This window comes from Panthera leo, chromosome A3, assembly GCF_018350215.1.
Source record: "Panthera leo isolate Ple1 chromosome A3, P.leo_Ple1_pat1.1, whole genome shotgun sequence".
In the NCBI taxonomy this organism is placed as follows: domain Eukaryota; kingdom Metazoa; phylum Chordata; class Mammalia; order Carnivora; family Felidae; genus Panthera; species Panthera leo.
Window position 1 is genome coordinate 1,740,610 of NC_056681.1, and position 22,460 is coordinate 1,763,069.

Sequence of the window (22,460 nt, forward strand, 5' to 3'; positions counted from 1 at the left end):
GCCCTCGGGGCCCCGCGTGCAGCAGACGCGGCCGCAGTGCGACCTGGACCCGAAGACGGGCCTGCACGCCCGGGAAGATGCTCGTTTCTCGGTCAGTCCGGGGCTTCGCCTCAACCCCTCAGCCGAATCCTGGAAGTGACTGATGATCAGGGGTGGCCGTCAGCACCACGGGTCGTGGATGGTGGGTCATGCTGTCTCTGAACCCACGTGCTCACTTCCCGTCGTCTGGAACTTCTTTCGTATCAGCTTTAATTCCTCTTTTCAAGATATGTTAATGGTGCTTTTTAATAACGAAAACGCCAATAATTTCCTGGTGGCTAGACAAGGTCAGAGCCACCCACCCGGGCACCAGGACACATGCACCGTGGGGAGGCAGCAGAGGCGTGGCTGATAAAGAAAGCGCTCTCTGGGAACTCACAACAAAAGTTCCTCTGAACAGTGAGTCTCGGGGCGGGTCTTTCCCTCACCTGGGCCTCAGGTCCCCCGTTTCTGGACTGAAGAAGCAGGGACTTGCCACGGTCACCCAGGGTCGCCTGCACGGACCCCCACGGCAGCACCGTGCCTCTAACACGCCCGGCTGCCTCCAAGGCAGCGGGGTTCCGAAAGCAGGTGCCCGCGCACCGAGCGGCAGCCAACATCTCCGTCCGTGAGAAAACCAGGCCAGCGGCACGCAGAGGGGCCAGCGGCAGGGCCGCCCCGGGCGGCCAGAAACGGGTCAGAGCCCGGACCCGGACATCTGTGCCACCGTCCGAGTGGGAGGTGATTTATGCCTGTGTTGCTAACACTGCCGACTCCTCCCGCAAAGGTGTGAAAGCAGTGCTGACACACACACACCCTGGCACACGCTTCCCTGAGCCGCACGCGCCCGGAGCGCCAACTCAAGCAGACCCACCCCCCACCGCCCGTCCACAGCCACTTACTCACCTTTGAGAAACTCTCATCATGAACAACTCGGCCATTAAGGGCAATAAACGGCCCGAGAAGCACAACCCGCAGGGCTCCCTGAGATCAAGACGCCGTGACGACACAGCACGCCGCCACGACTCCGCGGCGCAAGGGGGCGGTGCGTGCGTCAAGCTGGGGCGCACGCAGACGCCAGACACAAAACGTGGCAGCGTAACTTAGCAAAAGCCTGTGACACCGTGGGGAAATGACGATGGCACGATGCTAAATGACAGACCACACACGTGCTCGCACTCAAGGAAATCGACCACAACCTTCACGGTCTCCTGTGGGATGACGTCTCCCTTTTCGCTTTTCTCAACTCACGCGTCTTCTAAAAAGGGTGTGCTCTTATCGTTGAAGTTACGCTTTCATTCACTAAGACACCCCCACAGACTCTCTACAGGACCCGGAGGGAGCCCCAAACGGCCCCACAGAGGAGCCCCAGCCGGGCTGAGCAGATGGCGGGGAGCACAGCGCCACCGTCCGCTGATTTACTTGCTGGTCTGGGTGGGCACCTCACGCGGGCAGCGGGGTCGGGAAAGAGCACCCCAAACAGGCCCGGTCCACCCTCGTGGGGCCCCCGCCAGGACCGCCACAGGCCGTGCCGTTTCTGGGGCGTGCGCGGGGCTCAAAGACCAGGTCAGAAGACCAGGTCGGGGGGGGGCGGCACGGGGAGCCACCCGGCAGAGACCCCACCCGGCCCCTGGCCAGCACACGGGAGCTACTGCCCGCAGCTGCACCTGCCCTGGTGACAGTCACCAGATGCCCTGCTGACGTGGGCCGGGCCCGTGTCCACGTCGGTTCCAGGCGAGCCAGCGCCCCTCCGTCGCCTGTCGCCTCCCCTCCTCTCTGGAGCCCGGCGCTCCGCTTCACCCCTGCGCAGCCGTGCCGGGCGCCCGCGGCCCCGACCCCTTACCTGATCAGCTCGTACGTCTCTCCCAGGAGCGGGTTGAAGGGCTTGCCGGTCCTCTCCCACTGGGAAGCCACCGCCGACACCGCGAAGGCAGCAACGCACTGGGAACAGCGCACAGGACGGTGAGTGGGGGGCCACGGGGGGGGACGCGCAGCCTCTCCGCGCCAGATGTGCTCCCGCTGGCACGGGTCTCCCTCGTCACGTGTTTTGAGATTACGGAACTTCCGGGGAAACGCCCGTCAGCGCGAGCACTTCCTCAAACCACACAGGCAGGAATCGTGTGCCCCCCTCCCCCAGCCCGGGCGGCCCTGAGGCCCCGTGCCAGGTCGGCGGGGTGGCCGCACCCACACACGGTGGCAGGGGGGGGGGGGGGGGGCGGTCCCGAGCGGACCCAGGAGGAGCCGAGGCACAGGGCAGGACGGCACCCAGGAGTCAGCGGGAGCCACGCGGGCCGACCACCGCGGGCCACTCACGTGGCGTCACGCTCACTGGACACCAGGCTCGTGGCTGGCGCCCCCGGAGGGGCCCACCGCCCACCTGCATCCTTTCCAGGGCCTGGGACTGGCAGGAGGCTCTGTGAATGAGGTCCACGTGCTCCATGTACTCCGTGATCCGCTGGAGGAAACTCAGAGGCTCATTGAAGGCGATGGGCATGGTGATCTTGGACAGCTCCTGGAAGGAGCCGGTGAAGACCCGTCACCACGGACGGTCCCCAGGAACCCGAGCCCACGCCCGCCCCGCTCTGAGCGCAGGGAAGACGCTCGTCCAGCTCGTCAGGAGAAAGGAAGTCAACCCCGTGGAGACCCGGCCTGCTCGCCTGCTCGAGCAGCAGCGCTGCCCACGGGCCACGGGCAGGGCAGGGCAGGGCAGGACGGAGAGAGGCCCCCACGGCCAGTGGGGGTGCAGAACGGGGCCGCCTGGAGACGGGGCACCACGGCAGAAGCGCGGGCGCACCTGCCCTTCGGTCCCGCGGCCGTTTCCGGGAGCCCGCCCCACAGATGCTCTGGCAAACACACAGCAGACATGTGACAGGGATAGGCGGCCAGAAGGCACGGCACCGCGGGGTGACCGTGCGCCTAAGCAGTGGCTCTACGTGGCTGTGGCACCACGCAGCGAAACAGAGGCGGAAAAGCCTCTAGTTCATCTGAAGAAGGAGGGAGGATGTGACACACGGTCCCCTCATGAGGCACGGGAAGACAGACCACGGAGGGTGGAAACGGTCTCCTCGAGGGGAAGGGCCAGTGCAGCGCGAGGGCAGGGACGGGAAGGGAAATTCTTGGAACCTCAGCCCAGAGATCTGACTTTAGGTTTACGATTTTGAACAAAAGTAATTTAGAAAAGCAACGTCCAAACATCGAGAACAAAAGAAGCAGATGAGCGCACGCAAGCTCTGGGGGCCCAGCCACGTGGACGGGGACCACGGCAGGTAACTCCAAGCACGGTGACCGGAGACGCGCCTTCCGGACAAAACGACCCACAAAAGGGAACCAACACCCACGTGTCAGCACACACGCTGGTGGCGGCAGAAGTGGTCCTGTCCTCCGGAACTGTCGTGTGTGTGGGATAGAGCAGGTGAGTCATTAATTGAGTGCTGGTCTAAATCGGTCACCTGCACTGTGGTTAGAAACTGGGATCGTCGGCGTGGGGGGACGAGGCGCAGACATGCGACCGAGGGGGCTGGAGTAATCCCGTCATCCCAGATTTCAACCGTCGTTGAAACAAATCCAAACAGCTCCTAGCTCTCCCCCTGGAAAGACCTAGAACAGCAATTCATAGCCCACCCCCCTACCCCTAGGGCCCAGCTGTGGTCCTGAGTCCTCTCTCTCCCTGCACAAGCGGCTGACTCCAGATCCTGGATGAGAAAGGGACAGAATGAGCCAGAGCTTCGTCTATAAGGGATCACGGCCAAGCCGAAGAGGCTATGAACAGCCAAAGAGGGAGTGGCTCGGGGGCTGGAATGGACCGGGGAGGTCTGACTCTGTGAGTTTGAAAAAAAACAAACACAGACAAGCTAGTTGGTTACACTGGCCATGCTGGGTCATGCTAGTGAACCACATCACGTGGCGACCGTGATAAAGTGAGAATCACTCACTGACCCTGACTTTCTTCTGCAAACCGCACTGGCGGCCGCAGAAGGGCACGTTCTCGGCACAAAAACGTCCCAGGAAATAAAGGAAGAGTGACAGCACCGGCCCGAGCGCCAGGAGCTCTTAGTCGGGAGGGAGGTAACACCACAGACGGCAGAAGCACAGACAGAACGGTGCTCCGACAGCCGGGGACCGGACCCGGCGGGTAGCGGACAGTGTTAGCGCGTGGCCTTCTGAAGTGTGAGGGTGGCCGTGCTGGTGGTAAAGAGAATCTGTATCCTTCAGCAACACGAAAGTATTCACAAGTGGGGTCTGCTTCAAAATACGAGGAGAGGCGGGAAGCGGCGAGGCGTGGCGGTGTTCCCCGGCCCTGCCTGCCTCAGCGGCCCGTTGGCCAGCCTGGGGCCGCCGTCCCAGTGGGCGAAGGAGGAAGAGGGCCGTGTGCCACCCCAGAGGCGAAGCCCGTGGGTGCTGAGCCGGTGTAGCCCGGGGACGCGCCGACCCACGCGTTAATCCGATCCATCCTACGGTGGGTCCCTGGGGAATGCAACGTGATGGTGTCGCTTTATGACAAGAAGCTGCAGGACCAAGGAGCTAGTCAGTGTTTATTATTTATTTTTGAGAGAGAGAGACAGACAGACAGACAGAACCCGAGCCGGGGAGGGGCAGAGACAGAGGGAGGCACAGAATCTGAAGAAGGCTCCGGGCTCCGAGCTGTCAGCACAGAGCCCGACGCGGGGCTCGAACCCACAGACCGTGAGATCATGACCTGAGCCGAGGTCGGACGCTTCACCGACAGAGCCCCCCCAGGTGCCCGACCAAGGAGCTAGTCAAGTTCAACACCTATCTTCAGACACATACACCCACCTAGACCTGACCTGCTCACACAGCCAGAAACGTAGGGGAAAACACCGCTAAGAGAAAAGAATCCCAAGCGTGCCATTTTAGAAGACAAGGGACGTGTGGGGCGCCTAACTGGAGTGACTCTTAGTCTCGGGTTGTGAGTTGGAGCCCCATTGCTGGGTACAGAGGTTACTTGAAAATAAAAATCTTAAAAAATTAAAACATAAAAAAAGCCAAACAGGTGCCTACACAAATACGTGTGTGCAGAAGCAGGGTCAGAAGGCACGCCTGGGTTTTCCAGCTCTGTCTGCCGAGAGGCCTGGGGCAGGGTCACCCCAGGAGCGTCAAGCACATCCCGCGCCAGCCCTTGGTGCCCAAACACCAGCCGCCAGTACGAAGACAGCAGGGGGTACTAGGAAAGCCAAGTCAAGTGCGTGGTGAGCAGTGACGCTCCGACAGGAACGCTGGCATCTCGCTCACCGAGCCCCGGCTGCTACATGAGACGTCACCACGACGGGAAGCCGGGTGAAGGGCAAACGGCTCAATGTACCACCCGCAACCGTCTAGAAGTCCAAGGTTACTTCAAAATAAAAAGTGGGAGAAAAGAAGCAGTTTCCTCTAGGAAAGGGGCTGAAAGAGACGAGGGCAGAAATAAACGGCGGTGGCAGCACGCGTGGGAGGCACAGGGGACAGGGCCGCATGCCTGTCGGTACAACGCTGTTGGTACAACCCATGGCCTGCGGTGCGCCCTGCCCTCCCGGAGGGGGGGGCACAGCTCACATTCCCACAGACGGTGACAGTCCCGTCATGCAGGACCACGAGAAAAGAAGCCTGCGGCCCCGGGACACCGATTATCCAACCACCTCCTCTGAGCAAACCCTGAGCATCTGAGCTGTGCCCCAGGTCCCGCACTTTTGCCCGTGGCTCGCCCTCAGCCTGTGTCGAGCAGCCCACAGAAGCTCCCACATCATGCGGACTGTCCAAAGCCGACTGTGAGCCCGTCACAGAACGCCAGGGTCAACGTAAACCGCTGTGATGCGTCTCACATCAGGAGGCTTGCCTGTGGGATCACGTTCCCGCTGGCTGTGAACACCTTAGCCTTCGCGCCTTTTCTCTCCCCCACCCCACGTCTGTCCCTGTCCTATCTTATCGTCCTCGTGCTACAAATGTGCAGAGCACGTCTCCCTAAACTATCAGCAGTGCAACAGATACCCAGGAATTGAAAATGTTTCAGCCTCAGGCCCTGAAATGAGTCCCCCTGAACTTACCAGGCCGATGCATTTCTTTAATATACTCCACACGCTGAAGTCGCTTCTGGTAAACATCGGGGCAGGCAATGACGTCCTATGAAGGAACGACCAGAGTGACGCGGGTTGGTCCCTCCAGCACCAGGTTCACTTACAACTGATGATTTTGCCCAGTGACCATTTCTTTTTTAGTTTTTAGATGCAAACACCGGCAATGTGTCTGCTCTGGCAGCCCGAGTGCTGTTACGTCCTAAAGAAAGGTCTCTGCACAGGCATCCTGGAGGGTCTCCCGGGAAAGGACGGTGACCACGGCAGAGGCCGGGCCAGGAAGGCACAAGACAGAGCCGCGTTAACAAAACCTTTTGGAAGTCTGCCGGGAGCCTGCCGGGAGTCCCTTTCAAACACAAGTTTGTTCTCCCGAGGCTCATTCCTTTCTAGGCTCTCTTCCTGCCAGCTTCCCGGGGAGACCTGGCAGTCTCCCTCCCACGAATCGGGCTGGGATGAGACACTATTCCACCTGGGAAAGAGGGGTGCCTGAGCAGGCTGTGAAGCTAGAGTTGGGGGGAGGTGTGCTGGACCCATTGGCAAGGGTCAGGAGGGAAGAGCAGGAGGAGGGGGCCGGGGGCCAAGGTAGCAGGGCAGATGGGGCTCTGCTGTGGGAACGGGCTGGCTGCACCTGAGGACTCCAAAGAGGCCCCTGTCGGCTGGGACCAGTGACAACGGGCCCGGGGCCGGAGCCAGAGAAACACAGAGGGCCGGCCCTCATCCCAAGAGGAGAGTGACCCTGCGGTCCCCTCTCCCAGCCAAGGCGCTCTGTTCACCATCGCTGGGGACCACGCAGACACTGGCCAAGAGGCAGAGGCAGTGCATTCAGATCTGTCTAGTGCCCGCAGGGTGGAGAGGAGACGGGAGGGTGTGGAGGCAGTTACGGGCACTACAGGGGCACAGGAGAGGCGGCCGGACTGGGATGTGACACAGGAGCCGGGAGGGCTGAGGAGCCCAGACGTGCGTAACGGGACCACGTGTCAGAGCTGGGTGACAATGCGCGGGGGCAGGAGGACGGTGTTAGGCCGACGCGCGAACCAGATTCATGGGGCACTGAGCGGAGGACAGCAGAGCATGACCCACTCTAGGACCGGCCATTGGAGCACACGTGCAGAGGTGCTCCGACGCCTGCCGGGAGAACGAGCCGACAGGCAGGGGCGGGACGCCCAAGTCCCCTCCTGCATGCGTCTAGCAGGCGCTGGGGTCTAGGGCCCAGAGCAGGGGCTGTGGTGAGGCTGCAGGGCTCCCTCAAGCTGCAAAGCAAGTCAGCGTGGGGGGGGACAGAGGCCGCCTGCCCACCGCCACTGCCTCGCGGGGCCTGTCTTGCCCTTGTCCTCGCTTCTGCTGGGGAAGACTTAGGTCACCGTCTCCAGAATCTAACTCGGAAGGAAAAGGAAATGTGGGGAAAAGGAAAGGGGGACTTGCTGCTCTAAACACCCATTTCCAAACTGTAGGGCAGACAGGCAGTGCAGCATTGAGAGGCAGGCGGTCTGCAGGGGGCAGCAGGAGGGCGGCCCTCCCGCCGGTCCACCCCGCAAGTCCTGGGGCGGGGACCGCAATCAGCAGTCAAGGAAGTGCCATCACTGACCTCCAGGAGCCAAGGACAGTGGCGTCGGGTCTCAGAATCTGTGGCTGAACAGGGCACCAGGGGATGCTGTCCGGGGGCACCATGGCTGGGTCACCCCTGCGCTCGGGACTCAGGAGATCTGAAGGAGCGCCCTGTGGCACGGCCAGGGCGTCACAGATACAGCGGAAGATTCTAAAACGCGCGCACGATGACGTACCTGTGCTTCTGAATTCCATTTTCTCGAGGGGGCCTCTCCCCGGCCTTTCCGACCCCATTACTTCTGCCGGAGTCCACACACATCACCGCAGCGACTCTCTGACTTGCCTCTGAAAATCCCCCGGAAGAGCTCTCAGAATCAAAGCCTGCACACAAGCAGAGTGGTAGTTTTTGCGGGGCCGGGGGGACACGGAAGCCCAGCTCCGAGAGCTCTGACCGCGGAATACCGGAAGCTCTACTTCATTCGTAACGGGCGCATCTTGCCACAATTCGCTCTGGTCCCCAAGAACCCGAGGCAGAGGCAGACGGAGGAACGCTTCTGGGGGCTTCCCCAGGAGCTCAGACAGCACGGGTGCCCTGTGCACCCGGTGCAGCCTGGCCACCACCTGCGGTCTGGCTGGGAGGCCGGGGAGCGCGGTGTGCCCGTGTCTCAGGCCGGGCTCACGCCCTGCGGGGCAGGCGACCTCTCCGGCACTCAGACCCGCCTCTAGGCTGCAGAATGTCCTGTCTCTGCACAAGGTCTGCAGTCAGCCCCGCCTCTTCTAAATGCAAGCCGTGGGGGCGCCTGAGGGGCTCGGTTGGTTAAATGTCCCACTCTTGATTTCAGATCAGGTCACGATCTCATGGTTCCGTTCATGAGATCGAGCCTCCCACGGGACTCCATCCTGGCAGCGCAGAGCCCGCTTGGGATTCTCTCTCCCTCTTCCTCTGCCCTTCTCCAGCTTGCGAGCCACCGCCCCCCGCCAAAATAAACTAAAAATAAAATAAAACACAAGCCACAGCACTGATGCTACAAGAACCTGCACCACACAAACACAGCGCCAGACTCTCATACCCATGAGCAAGAGCCCAAGCACGGAACCAGCCGGAGCTCAGAGCACACCCCACGTCCACAAAGAGCCACAAAGAGCCACAAAGAGCCACAAAGAGCTCGGGGAGCCGCAGCCACCAGGGAGGGGCTCCCAGACCACGGCGCTTGGCCATGACAGTGACCGTTTCCGGGAGGACGCGGGCTCACAGGGAGCTCGGCGCTTGCGCTGGCCCCTCACTTCACAGACCAGGGGAGGCCCAGGGCATAAGGCCAGGCGGGTTGAGCACGCCGTCAGGCCCGAAAAATAAAGAAACCTGCTGTGACACTTTCTTGAGGATACACAAAAAAGTCCTGTCTCGTACTTTTCCATATTGACAGGTTCCCAAGATGGAGTGTCCACACTTATCACATGGTGGCTTTGAGAGGATACGTTAAAAACAAGCCTCTTTAACGATCAACATTTTCTGAAACAGCCCGTCACCTCTGATCTCACTGAGACAAAAGCAACATCTACTTAATCCCCAGTCCAAACTTGGCTTCCTAAGGAGACCCCCGTGCTGCAGGGCCTGCCCGCCCTCCTCTGTGTGTCCCTGTCCCCACGGACCCCCCGTCAACGCTAAGAGGCTGCAGGCGGCAGCTGTGAAGGAAAACGTTCACCTAAATCACTGCCCGAACCTGCGCCCGGGAAAACAGGGCGACACATCACTGAGAACCCTGCTGAAGTCTTTTCTCACATTAAGCCGGCGCAACATAAACGGTTTAAACATTTTAACGTACAACACGTGTTTATTACAGAAAAAAATACAGATAAACAAAGGAGAAACTTGAAATCACCTGTAATCTGATCACTCAGAGGTACACGCTGTTAACAGGTCTGTTTCCGTAGCCCTTAATCTGTACAAGTTTTTCATGTACTTTGAAAACTTTCCTGTTAATAGTGCCGGTTCTCGGAGGAAGTAACTGCCCACGAAGCCATTCCTCTAATAACTGCTGGGCGTAGACACTTCCCCTTAGATTACACAGGAAGGTGAGTCCCATGGCGAAGTGATCGGGATTCTGCGTCCTCCACGGTGCCTCCCTGGGGCCCTGCTGCTTGTCTCCCACTATTTGGTTTAGACCAAAGAGCTGAGGTGAGCCATCATTTCCGTGGACAGCTGCGTCCCGGGTCTCAGAGACGTGCAGAGAAGTGCAGCCGTGCGGGGAGGCGGGGGCAGGGGGAGGGGGGGCGCTTCTCTAAACGGCGGGCTACACAAAGCTCAGGTCCCATCCAAGGAAAAGTCTCCAGGCAGAGTCTGGAGACGCTCAGGGGTCCAGGTCCACTGGTCCCAAGCAGAAGGAAGCTGCCCACAAGAGTCCTAAGGGAAGGGCACGCCAAGGCCGGCTCTCTTGGTTAGAGGCCTGGTCGCCCCGCAAGGGCCGGGAGGCCCACAGAGCACGTCTCGAACGACGCACGCGGTCACTGAGGACCGTGCAGGTTAGGCAGACAAGCGCACAGTCGCAAGGAAGACCGCAGCTACGAGACCAGGAAAGACGACTCAAGTAACTGAGCTCAGCCCCTCCTGCTGCCTGCACCTCAAACAAGAATAAGTCAACAGTCGGGCTGTCGGTCCATCAACCTGGTCTGGGAGGAGGGGCCGGTCTGGCCGGTGAGTGACGAGCGCCCCGGGCACACTGACCGGGCTCCAGGAGACAGACATTCACACAGCAAAGCGTGTCCAGAGGGGACAGTCACAGCAGTCACTACGGAAGTAGCCACTTTGGCCACACCTGAAAGACCATCACTAAAAACCTGGTCTGGAGAAATATTTCAAAGTTGCTATTTTTATACTCCTCCACCTAAGGAGGAGGGAATTGGACTAGAATAGTTTCTCGAGGTCCCTTTCCACCAGTAAGAGTCCTCAACAGATGACAAAGGACGTTCCAATTGTTGACCACAGAGAATGGAGGGCCGTCTTGAACTTGAAGAGTCTTCGGGCCCATACGGCTACTTGTCACTTTCCTGCAGGTGCTCAGGGCTCCTTCACGGGGATGGCGAGCAGCCAAGCTGAGCCAGTGCAGGCTGACCCAGCCCAGCCTCCCCTCCCTTGCCCCTCCCGCCCCCCGCACCCGCACAGATCCCCATGCCCTCAACACACTGTTTTCCGTCAGGCATACACTATCGTCTTTCGGACTACAGGCTGCGCAGCAGTCCTTAAAATGGTCACGGGAAAAGCGAAACGTAGCTGAACTCTGAAACGGTAAGAGGCGTCGCGGAAGCACACACACTCACGAGCCTTGGAACACTTTACGCAGCACTAAACAAGATCCGGTTAGAACAGAGGACAGCGAGGCTTTGATCGTGACGTCTAAATAACATAAGAGAACTGCCCGTCTCGCTTAGGATCCAAATAACAGTATTTACGCTCCAGGGCAACTCTTTTAAAGACTAAAACTCAGTTGCCCCTTCTTGTTATCACCTGTGGCCCAAAGCTGAGCTTCTCCCCCACAGCTGGGATAGGGTACATGCGAGTCAACGCCGGGGGACACGTCGCGTCTCTCTCCTGCATGGCCTCGCCTCCCAAGGCCAAGTCCAGGACCCGGACCCAAGCTCCTGCGCCCACACCGCGGCCTCTGAGTCACTTCCTGCCCCGCTCACCTGTGACAGCATCAAAGAATTCCTCCTCGCCGTTCATCCTGCCGTAGCCCGGCTCCCTCGCCACCCAGTCTTGGCTCTTCTACTGAACCATTGTACTGGACCTACATCGACAGCGTAAGTAATCGTGCGCCGTGAACTTTCCTTCTGGTAAAAACCCAACAGGCACTGGAAATCTAAGGGGAGAAAACATTTCAGTACACTTAGCTTTCAGAAGTTTTATGGTTCAGAAACATTTAGAAAATACCCATTCACCATTCTTGAAATCAATCTCAATTACAACGTAAGCAAAGAAAATGAGTGATCTAACAAATGCAGGATTTCAAAAAGTATGAAAACATCCATAATATAAATATCCATCAATGAATAATAGATCAAGAAGTAATCATTATTTGAAGTTATTAGTGTTTTTTTAATGTTTATTTATTTTTGAGAGAGAGACAGAGTAAGAGCGGGCAGGGGAGGGGCAGAGAGAGAGGGAGACGCAGGATCCGAAGCAGGCTCCAGGCTCCGAGCTGTCAGCCCAGAGCCCGACATGGGGCTCGAACTCACGAACTGTGAGATCGTGACCTGAGCCGAGATCAAGAGTCACACACTTAACCAACTGAGCCACCCAGGCGCCCTTATACAGTACTTCCATTTTTTAAAGATAATTACAAATTTTTAAAAAGAAAACAATGAAATGATAGAGTCGGAGAGAGTTACTGTACAGGTGGAAAGGCGGGTCAGTTTCGGTGGGTGTTCACTCACATGTCTGGGGCTCAAACCTGCCCCCAGACGTCCCACTGAAGGTCACCACATACCCACACGGAAGCTACAACAGGTGGTTGTAGGCAAATGTGCAGAATAATTTTCAAGTATTTGTTTCATGCCAACTTAAACAATTTTTTTAATGTTTATTTATTTTTGAGAGGAGGGGGAGGGGCAGAGAGAGAGGGAGACACAGAATCCGGAGCAGGCTCCAGGCTCCGAACTGTCAGCACAGAGCCCGACACGAGGCTGGAACTCACGAACCGCGAGATCGTGACCTGAGCCAAAGTCAGACGCTCAACTGACTGAGCCCCCCAGGCGCCCGGAAGAACAGGATTTTATAAATGGAAGAGACTGAGCAAAAGATTAGCCTTGTCCCAGAAGGTTTGACTTTTTACAAAAACAAGCTGAGTCCATCTCACTATGTTAGTAACACAGATCTGGGCCCCCAGAGCCCTCCTGCGAGTTCTGAGGGTGGTGAAGGAGCAGCCGGTCCCGAGGGAGGGACATGCCCTCTGTCCTTGGAGTGGAGACACAGCACTGGGTGACGTCCCCAGAGCGACTCATCTCTGGCCCCGTCCGGTGCTACATGAGCTCCCACACTAGAAAACAAACTGGCATTAAGTTCCTCCATTCTTCCTGCCTTGAAAGGCTCTCTCAGAGACGCCTTTTCCCTTCCCACCGGCGGAACCAGGCACCAGGCGGCTTCTGGAAACACCCATACAAAGCCTCGCTCACAAGTCCGGGATTCGTTGCCTGTGCACATTAGAGAAGTTATTACTTACTTCCAGTTCCTCGGGGACACAATGTGTCCCCTCTACAACACGTAGCAACTTGCTCTGCCCCGCTAGAAGCCACCCAAAGGACCCAGGGTCCCTGGAGGAGAAATGGCTGAATCCAGGACTGGGAACCAACCCTCCAGGGCAGCAAGAAGCTGGGGGTCCCGGCACAAGATGCAGGATGGGCCTGCAGAGGCTCCCTCTGCAACAGGAGAACCGTCTGAGCACCAGGATGCTGCAAGACACTGAGACACATCGGGTACAGCTGGGTCCTCGCTCGCGAAGATGCCGGAAGGAGATGGGGCGGCCGTCCCAGATGATGCCGGCACACCCGGTCGTCCTGGAGCAGCGGCCACGCCCATCTCCTCGGTGTCGCTCTGATGTCATGCCCGTGCTGCCGCAGCGAGCACAGCCGACTTGCTCTGAAAAACCAGTCAACGACAGGAGCACCAGGAGTCCTCCTGTCTCCTCTTGGGCGCAGCCTCTGTGCACCGCTGGCGGGGGGGGGGGGCAGGTAACCAGGGTGGGCACTGCTTCAGAGCAGTTTCCAGTGGGTCCATGGGATGGGATGAGGGTGTGTGAGAGGCGAAGGGGCCGGGAGTCCTGACCCGTCCGTGCGGCGATCCCCCACCACAGGCTGCAGTGGATACTCACTCCCGGCCTCTCCGGGGGGACACCAGCCCAGGAGACACCGCCAGTCCTCCCGGCTTGCCACAAAACGCCTCCCCTCATTGAGAGGAGTCTCATCCAGCTCTCTCTGAGGGGTGCCCTCTGACTGCCGTCCGTGCGTCCAGGACCCCGGCTCAAAACGCAAAATGTTCCTCCACCACTTGTACAAGTACCTGTGCCTAAGCCTTACACATCCATCTGTACGATTCTCTCAGAAAAACAGATCTACTCGTCTAGGACTGAGTGAGTGGCTAAGGGACCCTGGAGGTTACTCTCCAGGGTCGACTCAAGAGGAGAACTGTGAGTTATCTCTCTTTCTCTATAAACACCAGGCAAGGCCACCCAGAGGTGATCTTCACGAGGAAAGACAGGGACACGAGTAAATGAAAGTGCTGAATCTACTTTTGCAGTTAAATTACCAATTCTGGATTTTTAGATTGTTCAAACTAACATAAATCCTATCTAACACTTTAAAAACGTGCTGGCAGGCACCAACCAGATGGAAGGGAAGGAAGGAAACAGAGGACCTGCCTGACACAGTAAACCAAGCAAAAATACGGCACACACCTGGAACACGCCCCAACAGCAGCAACAGGACACGCGGTCTCCAGCAGCGACCGGATGTCAGGCCACAGATTACATCTCAACAGATTTTACCAAAAACTCTCGCGCAAATCACCTCCTCTGCCCATAAGGCAACGAGTTAGAAATCAATAACAGAAGGAAAACTGGAATACTCACAAACTGTGGAAATCCAACGGCAGGCTCTTAAGCAAGCAACGGGTCAAAGAAGAAATCTCAAGGGAAATGAGAAAATACTTAGAAACAAACGAAGATGAAGACACAATATACCCACAAGTAGGAGACTCAGTGAAAGCAAATGCTGAGGTGAGGGAAACCTACAGCTACCAACACCAGCATCAAAACTCAACCTAACTCACATCAACAACCCGACTTTACAAGCTGAGGAAAAAGAACAAATACCAGGGTTAGCAGAAAGAAGGAAATAAGGACAGAAAAACAGAGAAAATCAATGAAACTAAAAGTTGGTTCCCTGACAACATCAACAAAATGATCACCTTCAGCTGGGTAGACTAAGAAAAAGAGAGAGAATACGCAACTAAGATTGGACATTCTTACCGACTCGACATAAATACAAAGGACTCGTAAGAGCCTGCGAACTATGAGCAATGATCCACCAACCACCTGGATACCCTAGATTGAAACGGACAAATTCCCAGAAACACAAGACTCACCAAGACGAACTCACAAAGAAACAGAAAATCTCTGACTAGTAAGGAGACTGAACCAAGGATCAACTCTCACAGCAGGGGCGCCTGGGTGGCTCAGTCAGTCAGTCGTGCGTCCAACTCTTGATTTTGGCCCAGGTGACGATCTCACGGTTCGTGAGATCAAGGCCCGCATCAGGCTCCTCACGGACAGCATGGAGGCTGCTCGGGATTCTCTCTCTCTCTGCCCCTCTCCCTGCTCACATTCTCTCTCTGTCTCTCTCAAAATAAACAAAAAAATTTCACTTAAAAAAATCTCACAGCCAAGAAAATCCCTGGGCCTGATGGCTTCCCTGGTGTATTGTACCAAACATCCAAGGAAGAACTAAGACAAATTCTTCTCAAACTTTTCCAAAAACTGAAGAGGAGGGAGCATTTCCTAACTCATTCTATGAGGTCAGCATGACCCTGAACCAAGGCCAAAGACACTGCAAGGAGAAAACTACACTGCAATGTCCCTTAAGAACACAGAGGCAAAAGTCCTCAACAAAATAACGGCAAAATAAACACATTAAAACACGTTCAGCAACACATTAAACGGACCATACACAACGACCAGATGGAATTTCTTCCTGGAGCGCAAGGATGGTTCAACATATGAAAACTGATTGATACAACAGGTCACATCAACAGAATCATGGGGAAAACACACATGACCTTCTCGGTCGATGCATAAAAATCATCTGAGAAAATTCAACACATTTTCGTGATAAAAACTCTAAAAGCTAGCAATAGAAGGACAGTACCACCCCCTAGGCAGAGCCAAATATGAAAACCAACGGCAAATACAGTCAAAGGCAAAAGACTGAAAGCTTTTCCTCTAAGATCAGGAACAAGGCAAGGATAGCAGTTTCTCAAAAATTAAACACAGAATTATCACATGACCCAGCAATCCCACCTACAGGCTTTTGCCCAAAAGGATGGAACGCAAGGTCCTGGAGAGATGTTTGCACACCCAGGCTGACAGCAGAATTATGCACAACAGCTAAAACGTGGAAGCGAGCCGGTACCCGCTGGCGGGTGAACAGAGAGACCAAACGTGGTTTATACGTGCAGTGGACCATCCCGGCCTCGGAAAGGAGGGAAAGGCTGATACCCGCCACCACGTGGAGGGACCCTGAGGACACTGTGCTCAGTGAAGTGAGCCAGGCACAAAAAGACAAATACTGTCTGATTCCACTTACATGAGGACTTAAGGAGTGGTTACATTCATAGACACAGATGATGGCCGCCAGGAGCCGGGGGCAGGGGAATGGGGATTAGTGTTTAATGGGGACAGAGTTTCAATTTTACAAGATGACAACGGTGCCAGCGAGGGGTGACAATCAGGGTTCCACACGGTTATGAATGATTTACTACCACTGAAACGCACACTTAAAAACGGTTAAGATGGGGGCGCCTGGCTGGCTCAGTCAGTGGGACGCGTGACTTTTAATCTTGGGGTTGTGAGTTCCAGCCCCACCGTGGGTACAGAGATTATTTTTTTTAATGGTTAGGATGGTAAATTTTATGTTATTCTACCACAACTGTAAAAATTGGAAAAAGTACATAAGCACTGCAAACAAAAAATAAACGATTACGGACAGAGCTCAAACGCACTGGCTGCTAAGCTTACTCAGCTTTACACTGAAAGGGAAAAGCTGCCATTATCACCAGTGATGGGATTGTTGCTAAGGAGGGACCCCAAAACCTCATCTCACACTCCAACCTCGGGGAATGTTTCTCCTTCTGACGGCTCAAAGTGGTGGCTCATTCTCACCAGGAAACCGTGTGGCCGTGTGAAATCGGGGACCTGCAGAGCAAGGTCGGGCGCTGGCACGGGGAGGGAGGCGGACGCGGACCCCAGGACGGAACGCAGGGCGGTCCCAGAAGAAGCGGGCCCAGGGCGATCGCCAGGGCGACTCGGGAGGCCCTGCACGGAGAGCAGCCTCGGGAACTGGGCCCGCGCTCAAGGCGCCGACTGCCTACGGCTGGGTTTCCATCCAGCACAAGTCAGAAGCTGTACCTTCTAGAGCACAGTTCGTGGCAAGGCTCTCATGGCCCCAGCTCTTAAGGTCAAGGCCAAACGATCTAGAAACAGATGCCCCGTCCACAGTGCAGAGAACTCAGGCTAGGGAGGCGACAAACCAAAGCCCCCCCCACCCCCCCCCGGGTCCCCACGGGCGTGAGACCCCTGGAGAGACGTTACAGTAACACTGAAAGTTACCAGAGTGCTCGGCGGTTCCCCAGGAGCCCCGGAGCAGGAAACACCGCCACTTCGGAGCGTGGAAGCCGCACGGCTCAGCACACGCTGGACAATGAGCCGTGGGCGGGAAGTGAAGAACACGATGGCAGAGATGGGAGCGAGAAATCAGGAACAGGGAAGCCAAGGCTTCTCGGTGACGCTGACGCGTGGCAAGGGGGACGCTGGCCCTGGCGGAGGGGCGGCCCCCGGCTCGCGGGCTCTCTCCACCGGGCAGCTCCACAGTCTCGAGTGAGGGGCCCCGAGCCACCCCGTCCTGTGCCTCTGGAGACCTCGCCCCTGCGGGGGGACACCGTGCTTGGGGCCGCCCTTACTTTTCGTGCCTCGAAGCCCACTTTGTGCACGAGGCCCACCTGTCACCGGATGCCTGCAGACCCTTGCCCTACGGATGCCCACTATGCCACAGCCCCGCTTCCCTCCTTCGTAAAGCCTCAAAAATTCATGCAGGCACACACCCCACCCGCACAGGCTCCAGCCTGCCAGAAACGCACTCGCGGGCTCCGTCGGGCGCGGGGCCGCTGGCTGCCGGGGACTCTGAGCCCCCGGAATGGGGCTGAGACCACAGGGCGGGGGCCTTTCCCGCTGCCCACCCGGCAGCCCTGGCCAGCTCCCGGGATCCCGCCACACACAAGGAGGCGTTCGGCAGAGCGGGGAGGCGCCGAAGCACCGGGGCCGGTCGGAGCGGCAGGACCTTCCCAAGACCCAGCCGCCGGGTGCGACCCAGTAAGGATATCAGGCCAAGCCCGCCGTTCGCTCTCCTTTCCAAAACCGCCTGCACCTGCTCAACTCGCAGTCACGGAATCACGCCTCGGGCCACCCGCTGAGGGACCCTCCGGCCCACCCGTTCCCACAGCCGCACAGCCGGGGCGGTCAGCGACCTGCTCGGGCGCACACAGCCTGTCTCACAAGGTGAGCCGCACGGACTGTCTGCCTCCCTCCCGGAGAGCGCCGCGCACTCGGGCCTCCGGGACCAGGGGCGGGAGCAGGGACTGACCGCTGGGCTCTGCGTCCTTCCACCCGTGCGGGATGTGATGCCATCCGGTTGTACGCGACGCTCCATCGAGTGCCGTTTCCAGGCCACGGCGGGTGAGCCGTGTGTCCCTGTGTGTGTCCCTGCCCGGGTCTGCGTCATCTGCATCGCAAAAACCGGCCTCCTGACACTGCAGAATTTACAGCTTCTCCCCCGACGGGCAGCTGTGGGCTCTTTCCAACACACTGGTGCTGACGCCGCGCCACCCTCAGAAGGCACCACCTCGCTTCCAGACCGGCCAAGCCGGTTTACCAGCCACTGTGCAAAGGCTGGTGGGTGGGGTTAGGAGTCCACTCAAGAAACGGAGGGCTTCTGGGCTTGAGGAAGGGACTCGAACCTCTCATGCTCTGTCAGTCGCTACTGTTTACCACTCTCTGGGCCAACAGGGTGGCCTTGAAAGGCAGGCAGAGGGTGAAGCTGCCTGGCCCGCAGGAGGAGAGCGGGGGAGCCACACTTCCTGGTGGGACTGGGCCGGCCGGCTGGCTCGGCAAGTGGGAGTGAAGCACTCCACCACCCAGGCCCACCTCCTTCTAGCTCCCTGTGCCCCCTCCAGCTCCCTGTGCCCCCTCCAGCTCCCTGTGCCCCCTCCAGCTCCCTGTGCCCCCTCCAGCTCCCTGTGCCCCCTCCAGCTCCCTGTGCCCCCTCCAGATCCCTGTGTCCCCTCCAGCTCCCCGCCTCCATTGAACCAAACTCCTTCTCATTCAACGAGTGCCAGGAATACATCACACACTTCAAGGAACAAGAGCTTAGAACCCAGCACCAAGTGTTTCCAAACATGCGCGAGATGAACGCAAGCTTTTTCACGTACACACGTTTGTTTTAATCAACCTCGTCACTGCGAAACAGAAAAAAGCGGTTCCAACGCAGCTCGAGAGAATGCGTGAGAACACTCGGGAACTCTGTCCACGGCCTGTGGTCTGTGTTCACAGAAGACCGCCGAGCAGCCACCACGCCAGAGGGTGCCGTGCAGAGCCCTGAGAGTCCGCAGGGCCAGCCCCCCGCGCTGCCTGGTAGCCTTTGATGAGCAGAACCAAATGCCGCGGACCAGCAAGCAGCGACCGGGGCAGCTGGGATGCGGGGTGCGGTGCGGGAGCAGCGAAAGGGGGTGCCCCGGCCACCCTCAGGGCACCCCACTCCCACGGAGCCTGCTGCCAGCCTCCGTCCGGCAGGATGCTTCAGATGCCAACTCCGTCATGGCACAGAGGCCCGTCTGCCATACCTGCCCTTCCGTCTGCCTGCTGCCCTTCCCTGTCCCACGTCCTTCCCGCTCATCTCCAGGTACCCTTCTCACTGCGCGAATATCAGACCTGCTGGTTACTCCCAGCTACACTTCCTGAACACTGATGGTGGGGACGGGCGGTGTCAGGGATGAACTTGTAACCAACGTCCCAAATACGAGAGAGAAACAAAAAGGGGAAAAATCCTAAAACTCTGTATTCGTTGTTTTTCTTCAGGAAGGTAACTAGGTTCTCCACTAAGTTCTCCAAAGGGCTCTGGATCCAAAACTGGGCTATGACCCCACGTGTGGGCCCCACGTGCCAGTGAGCACACCAGGCACCTGAGAACAATGGGAGCGGGTCACACACACATCCCGGAAGCCCAGATCCAGTAGATCTGGGGCTGGGCCTGGAACCTGCACTTCTCAGAAAATTCCCCAGGTCTTTCTGATGAGAAGCCAGGGTTAAAATCCCTCCGTCGCTAACCGAAGAGCCTTCCGCCCTGACAGGCATCGGCATTCAACCCAAAGGACAGCTAGCGCAGACAAGCACCTACAGCACCACTGAGAGGCTGGCTCCCCGCACGGGGACCCCTCCCACCCTGCTCTGTCCTGGGGACCTGCCCTGCTCCCCCACCCCGGTCAAGGACTCTGGAAGACAGGTCCTTGGTCCTAACTTATACAGGATTATACAGCATGGCTCCGGCCCTTCTCTCCCCTGTCCAGTGTGTGACAGTGTGGCATCTGTCACCACTGTCCTTTTTCCTGGTGCTTCTCTACACACCAAAGGGTTCCAGTGTGGACATCAAATCATACGGTCACCCTGGTTTTAAGGCAATGGCGGAAGTCACTTTCTGGCCAACACAGTGGCTCAACGTGTCAGACTTCAGCTGATCTTTTCTCGCGATCAGCCTTTTGTTTGTCCAATAAAACTCACAGCCTTCCCTGCCCCGTGGCTGCCACAGTTTTTTCCAGAATCTGGATTCAGTACAGCTTCCCTACAGACCATTCTTGTGTATGTCATGCTCTCTCCCAAGAACCTCTGCACCAGCCTGGACCAAGATTTTCTCCGGGCACCTTTTAAGGCCAGTGCCCGTCCACCGCTCACCATCAGACAGGCCTGGCCACCCAGGAGCGGCCCAGATGGTTTCCACCGCTGACAGGCCTCAACCTTGGGGACAGCCCCAGACCCTAGCACCCAGGCACCCAGGGTTTCTTGAACAGACTCCCAGGCACGGTGGGATGAGGCCCAGAAGAGCGCCACGCACATGCCCACCCCCCACCCCCATCAGGCCCCAAGGCTGTGGAGCCAGGGGCCGCTCAGCCAGGATTGATCCCAAAGTCTGGGTCTCCAAACAGCGTCTGCAGGCAGTGCCGCCCGGATCTCAGACGTCTGCTTCTTCAAGACAATCCTTGTTATTTTTTTACTTGTAAGTCTTCTCCACCCCCAATGTGGGGCTCAAACTTACAACCCAAGATGAAGAGTCGCACGCCCTACCGGCTGGCTCAGTCCAGCCGGGCACCCCAAGACAGCCCTCTGTAAAGGCTTACTTCTACTCTGGCTCAACACAAAGATCACGACATTTGCATAACCTGAAGGTCCAGGTGAAAGACCTGGTTTGGGGTTCTGCCCAACGGCCCCAAGTTCTTTTCTGAGTTTGGGAGGGAGAGGAAGAAATGCCATCAAGTTCACAGGCCTGTCCGAGTGGCCATTGATCACACAGTCCCCAAGGAGAGCGGCGGATACGGGCCGCACTCCACACCGCGTCTCCCAGTCCGGGCTCGACCCAACCCGGGTGTGGCGCGGCTGTCACACCAAGCACTTTGAGAAAAAGAAATGACGGCAGGGACACAAGTTAATCACCGCGCGCGGAAAGCGCATTTAAAGTATCCAAGTGCGACCCAAGATACTAATGCTTTTTATTGATCAGTCAAGTTCACATACTAACTTCCTTTCGGTCTCACTCCGCTACGACTCAACTGTAAAGTGCGCCAAGCTCAGGGGGAAGGTGCACACGTGACAGCGTGCCGAGCACTAAGTCAGGAGTCAGCCTCCACCGGGAGGACACGGCGGTGGCCCGGACCACGCGCTGGCTGTCCCCGCGCCCAGGGCCCTCGGCTGAGGTACGGTGTGTCCGTAAGCACCGGACAACCCCACGCGAACGGTCGGAACTTGAAGGCATCCCCGTGACTCATCTCAGCAGAAGGCAGAGCTGCCCACCAAAGATGTCCTGGCTTCGCTTCGAAGCCGCATCTGCGCCTGTGTGTGTCACGGCCAACTTCAACGCTCTCTGGCCGGGACGGAAGGGGCAGCCGAGGGGCACCCGGCACCCGTCATGATACTGGACACTCTCCGTTACATTTTCACAGACAGTCCTCCCAGGAGCCTGTGCTGCAGCCACAGACCCCGGACGCGAGAAGAGAGAAGTAACTCTGCCCCCATCGAAGTCAAGGGGCTGCGGCTGGAGCCTGAGGGCCCCCACCGCCTGCCTGCGGAATGATTCTTCAACTCTGGACCACCTCAGCCACCTGGAGCACCGTCCTCCCGGCTCTCACTCCATGTAAGCCCTACGTGCCTCATATCCGCCGCAGCCAAACTCCCAGGAAAAGACGAGGCCGTGGCTTTTCAAAGAAATACTAAAGAGACAACTAGCCCCGTTTGAAGACAGTACTGAGTGCCTAAAAGGTTGGAAAACTTCCCCACTAAAAAACCAAATGTCCTTTTGTAATCAGCTGAATGTAACAAAATGTTAAAAGTCCAGCCAGCTTTAAGTGCACGTCCAAGCCTCATTTGCTCGCATTTCCTGGAGGCATGGCTGAGGGCACTAGCGTGAAAGTCAAGTGGCACTTTTTAAACATTACAACAACCCCGTTGGTCAAAACGCTAGACAAAACGGGAGTCTGATGCCCCGAAACGCCTCTGAGACAAGGAATGCCCTGGGCGTGCTTCGCAGTAATGCAGCGAGTCTGCTCGGAACTGAATTGCGAGCCACAACGTCAGACCTGCATGGACCTCCATCACCGCCCCGCTCCTACAATTCAGCCTTCCGCACAGTGAACATCAACCACCTTGCTGCCAACGAAGCAACTGGACAGCAGGTGGGATATTTCAGGAAAAGCTGGGATAGCCAGGTGGAGAATTCCTTTATTTCAGTAGGAATAAAATGGTTCTATAAACA

The 22,460-nt window shown here is 57.5% G+C and overlaps 1 protein-coding gene across 6 annotated transcripts in view; it reads right to left on the reverse strand.

Annotated features, from left to right (window-relative positions):
* The window catches only part of OSBPL2 (oxysterol binding protein like 2), a 36,897-nt gene that overhangs the window by 12,470 nt on the left and 1,967 nt on the right, over nucleotides 1–22,460 (reverse strand). For 4 of the 6 annotated variants that reach the window (XR_006200323.1, XM_042930467.1, XM_042930468.1 and 1 more), the window contains exons 2-6: nucleotides 11,310–11,482; nucleotides 7,865–8,009; nucleotides 6,057–6,132; nucleotides 2,396–2,530; nucleotides 1,862–1,959 (exon numbers count right to left, since the gene is read on the reverse strand). Coding sequence is in view for 5 of the 6 variants with exons in the window: in XM_042930467.1 (XP_042786401.1) it covers nucleotides 1,862–1,959; nucleotides 2,396–2,530; nucleotides 6,057–6,132; nucleotides 7,865–8,009; nucleotides 11,310–11,346 (491 nt within the window). In the remaining variant the exon portion in view is untranslated. The remainder of the gene's footprint in view (nucleotides 1–1,861; nucleotides 1,960–2,395; nucleotides 2,531–6,056; nucleotides 6,133–7,864; nucleotides 8,010–11,309; nucleotides 11,483–22,460) is intronic. The other 2 variants (XM_042930470.1, XM_042930472.1) reach the window with 2 other exon arrangements.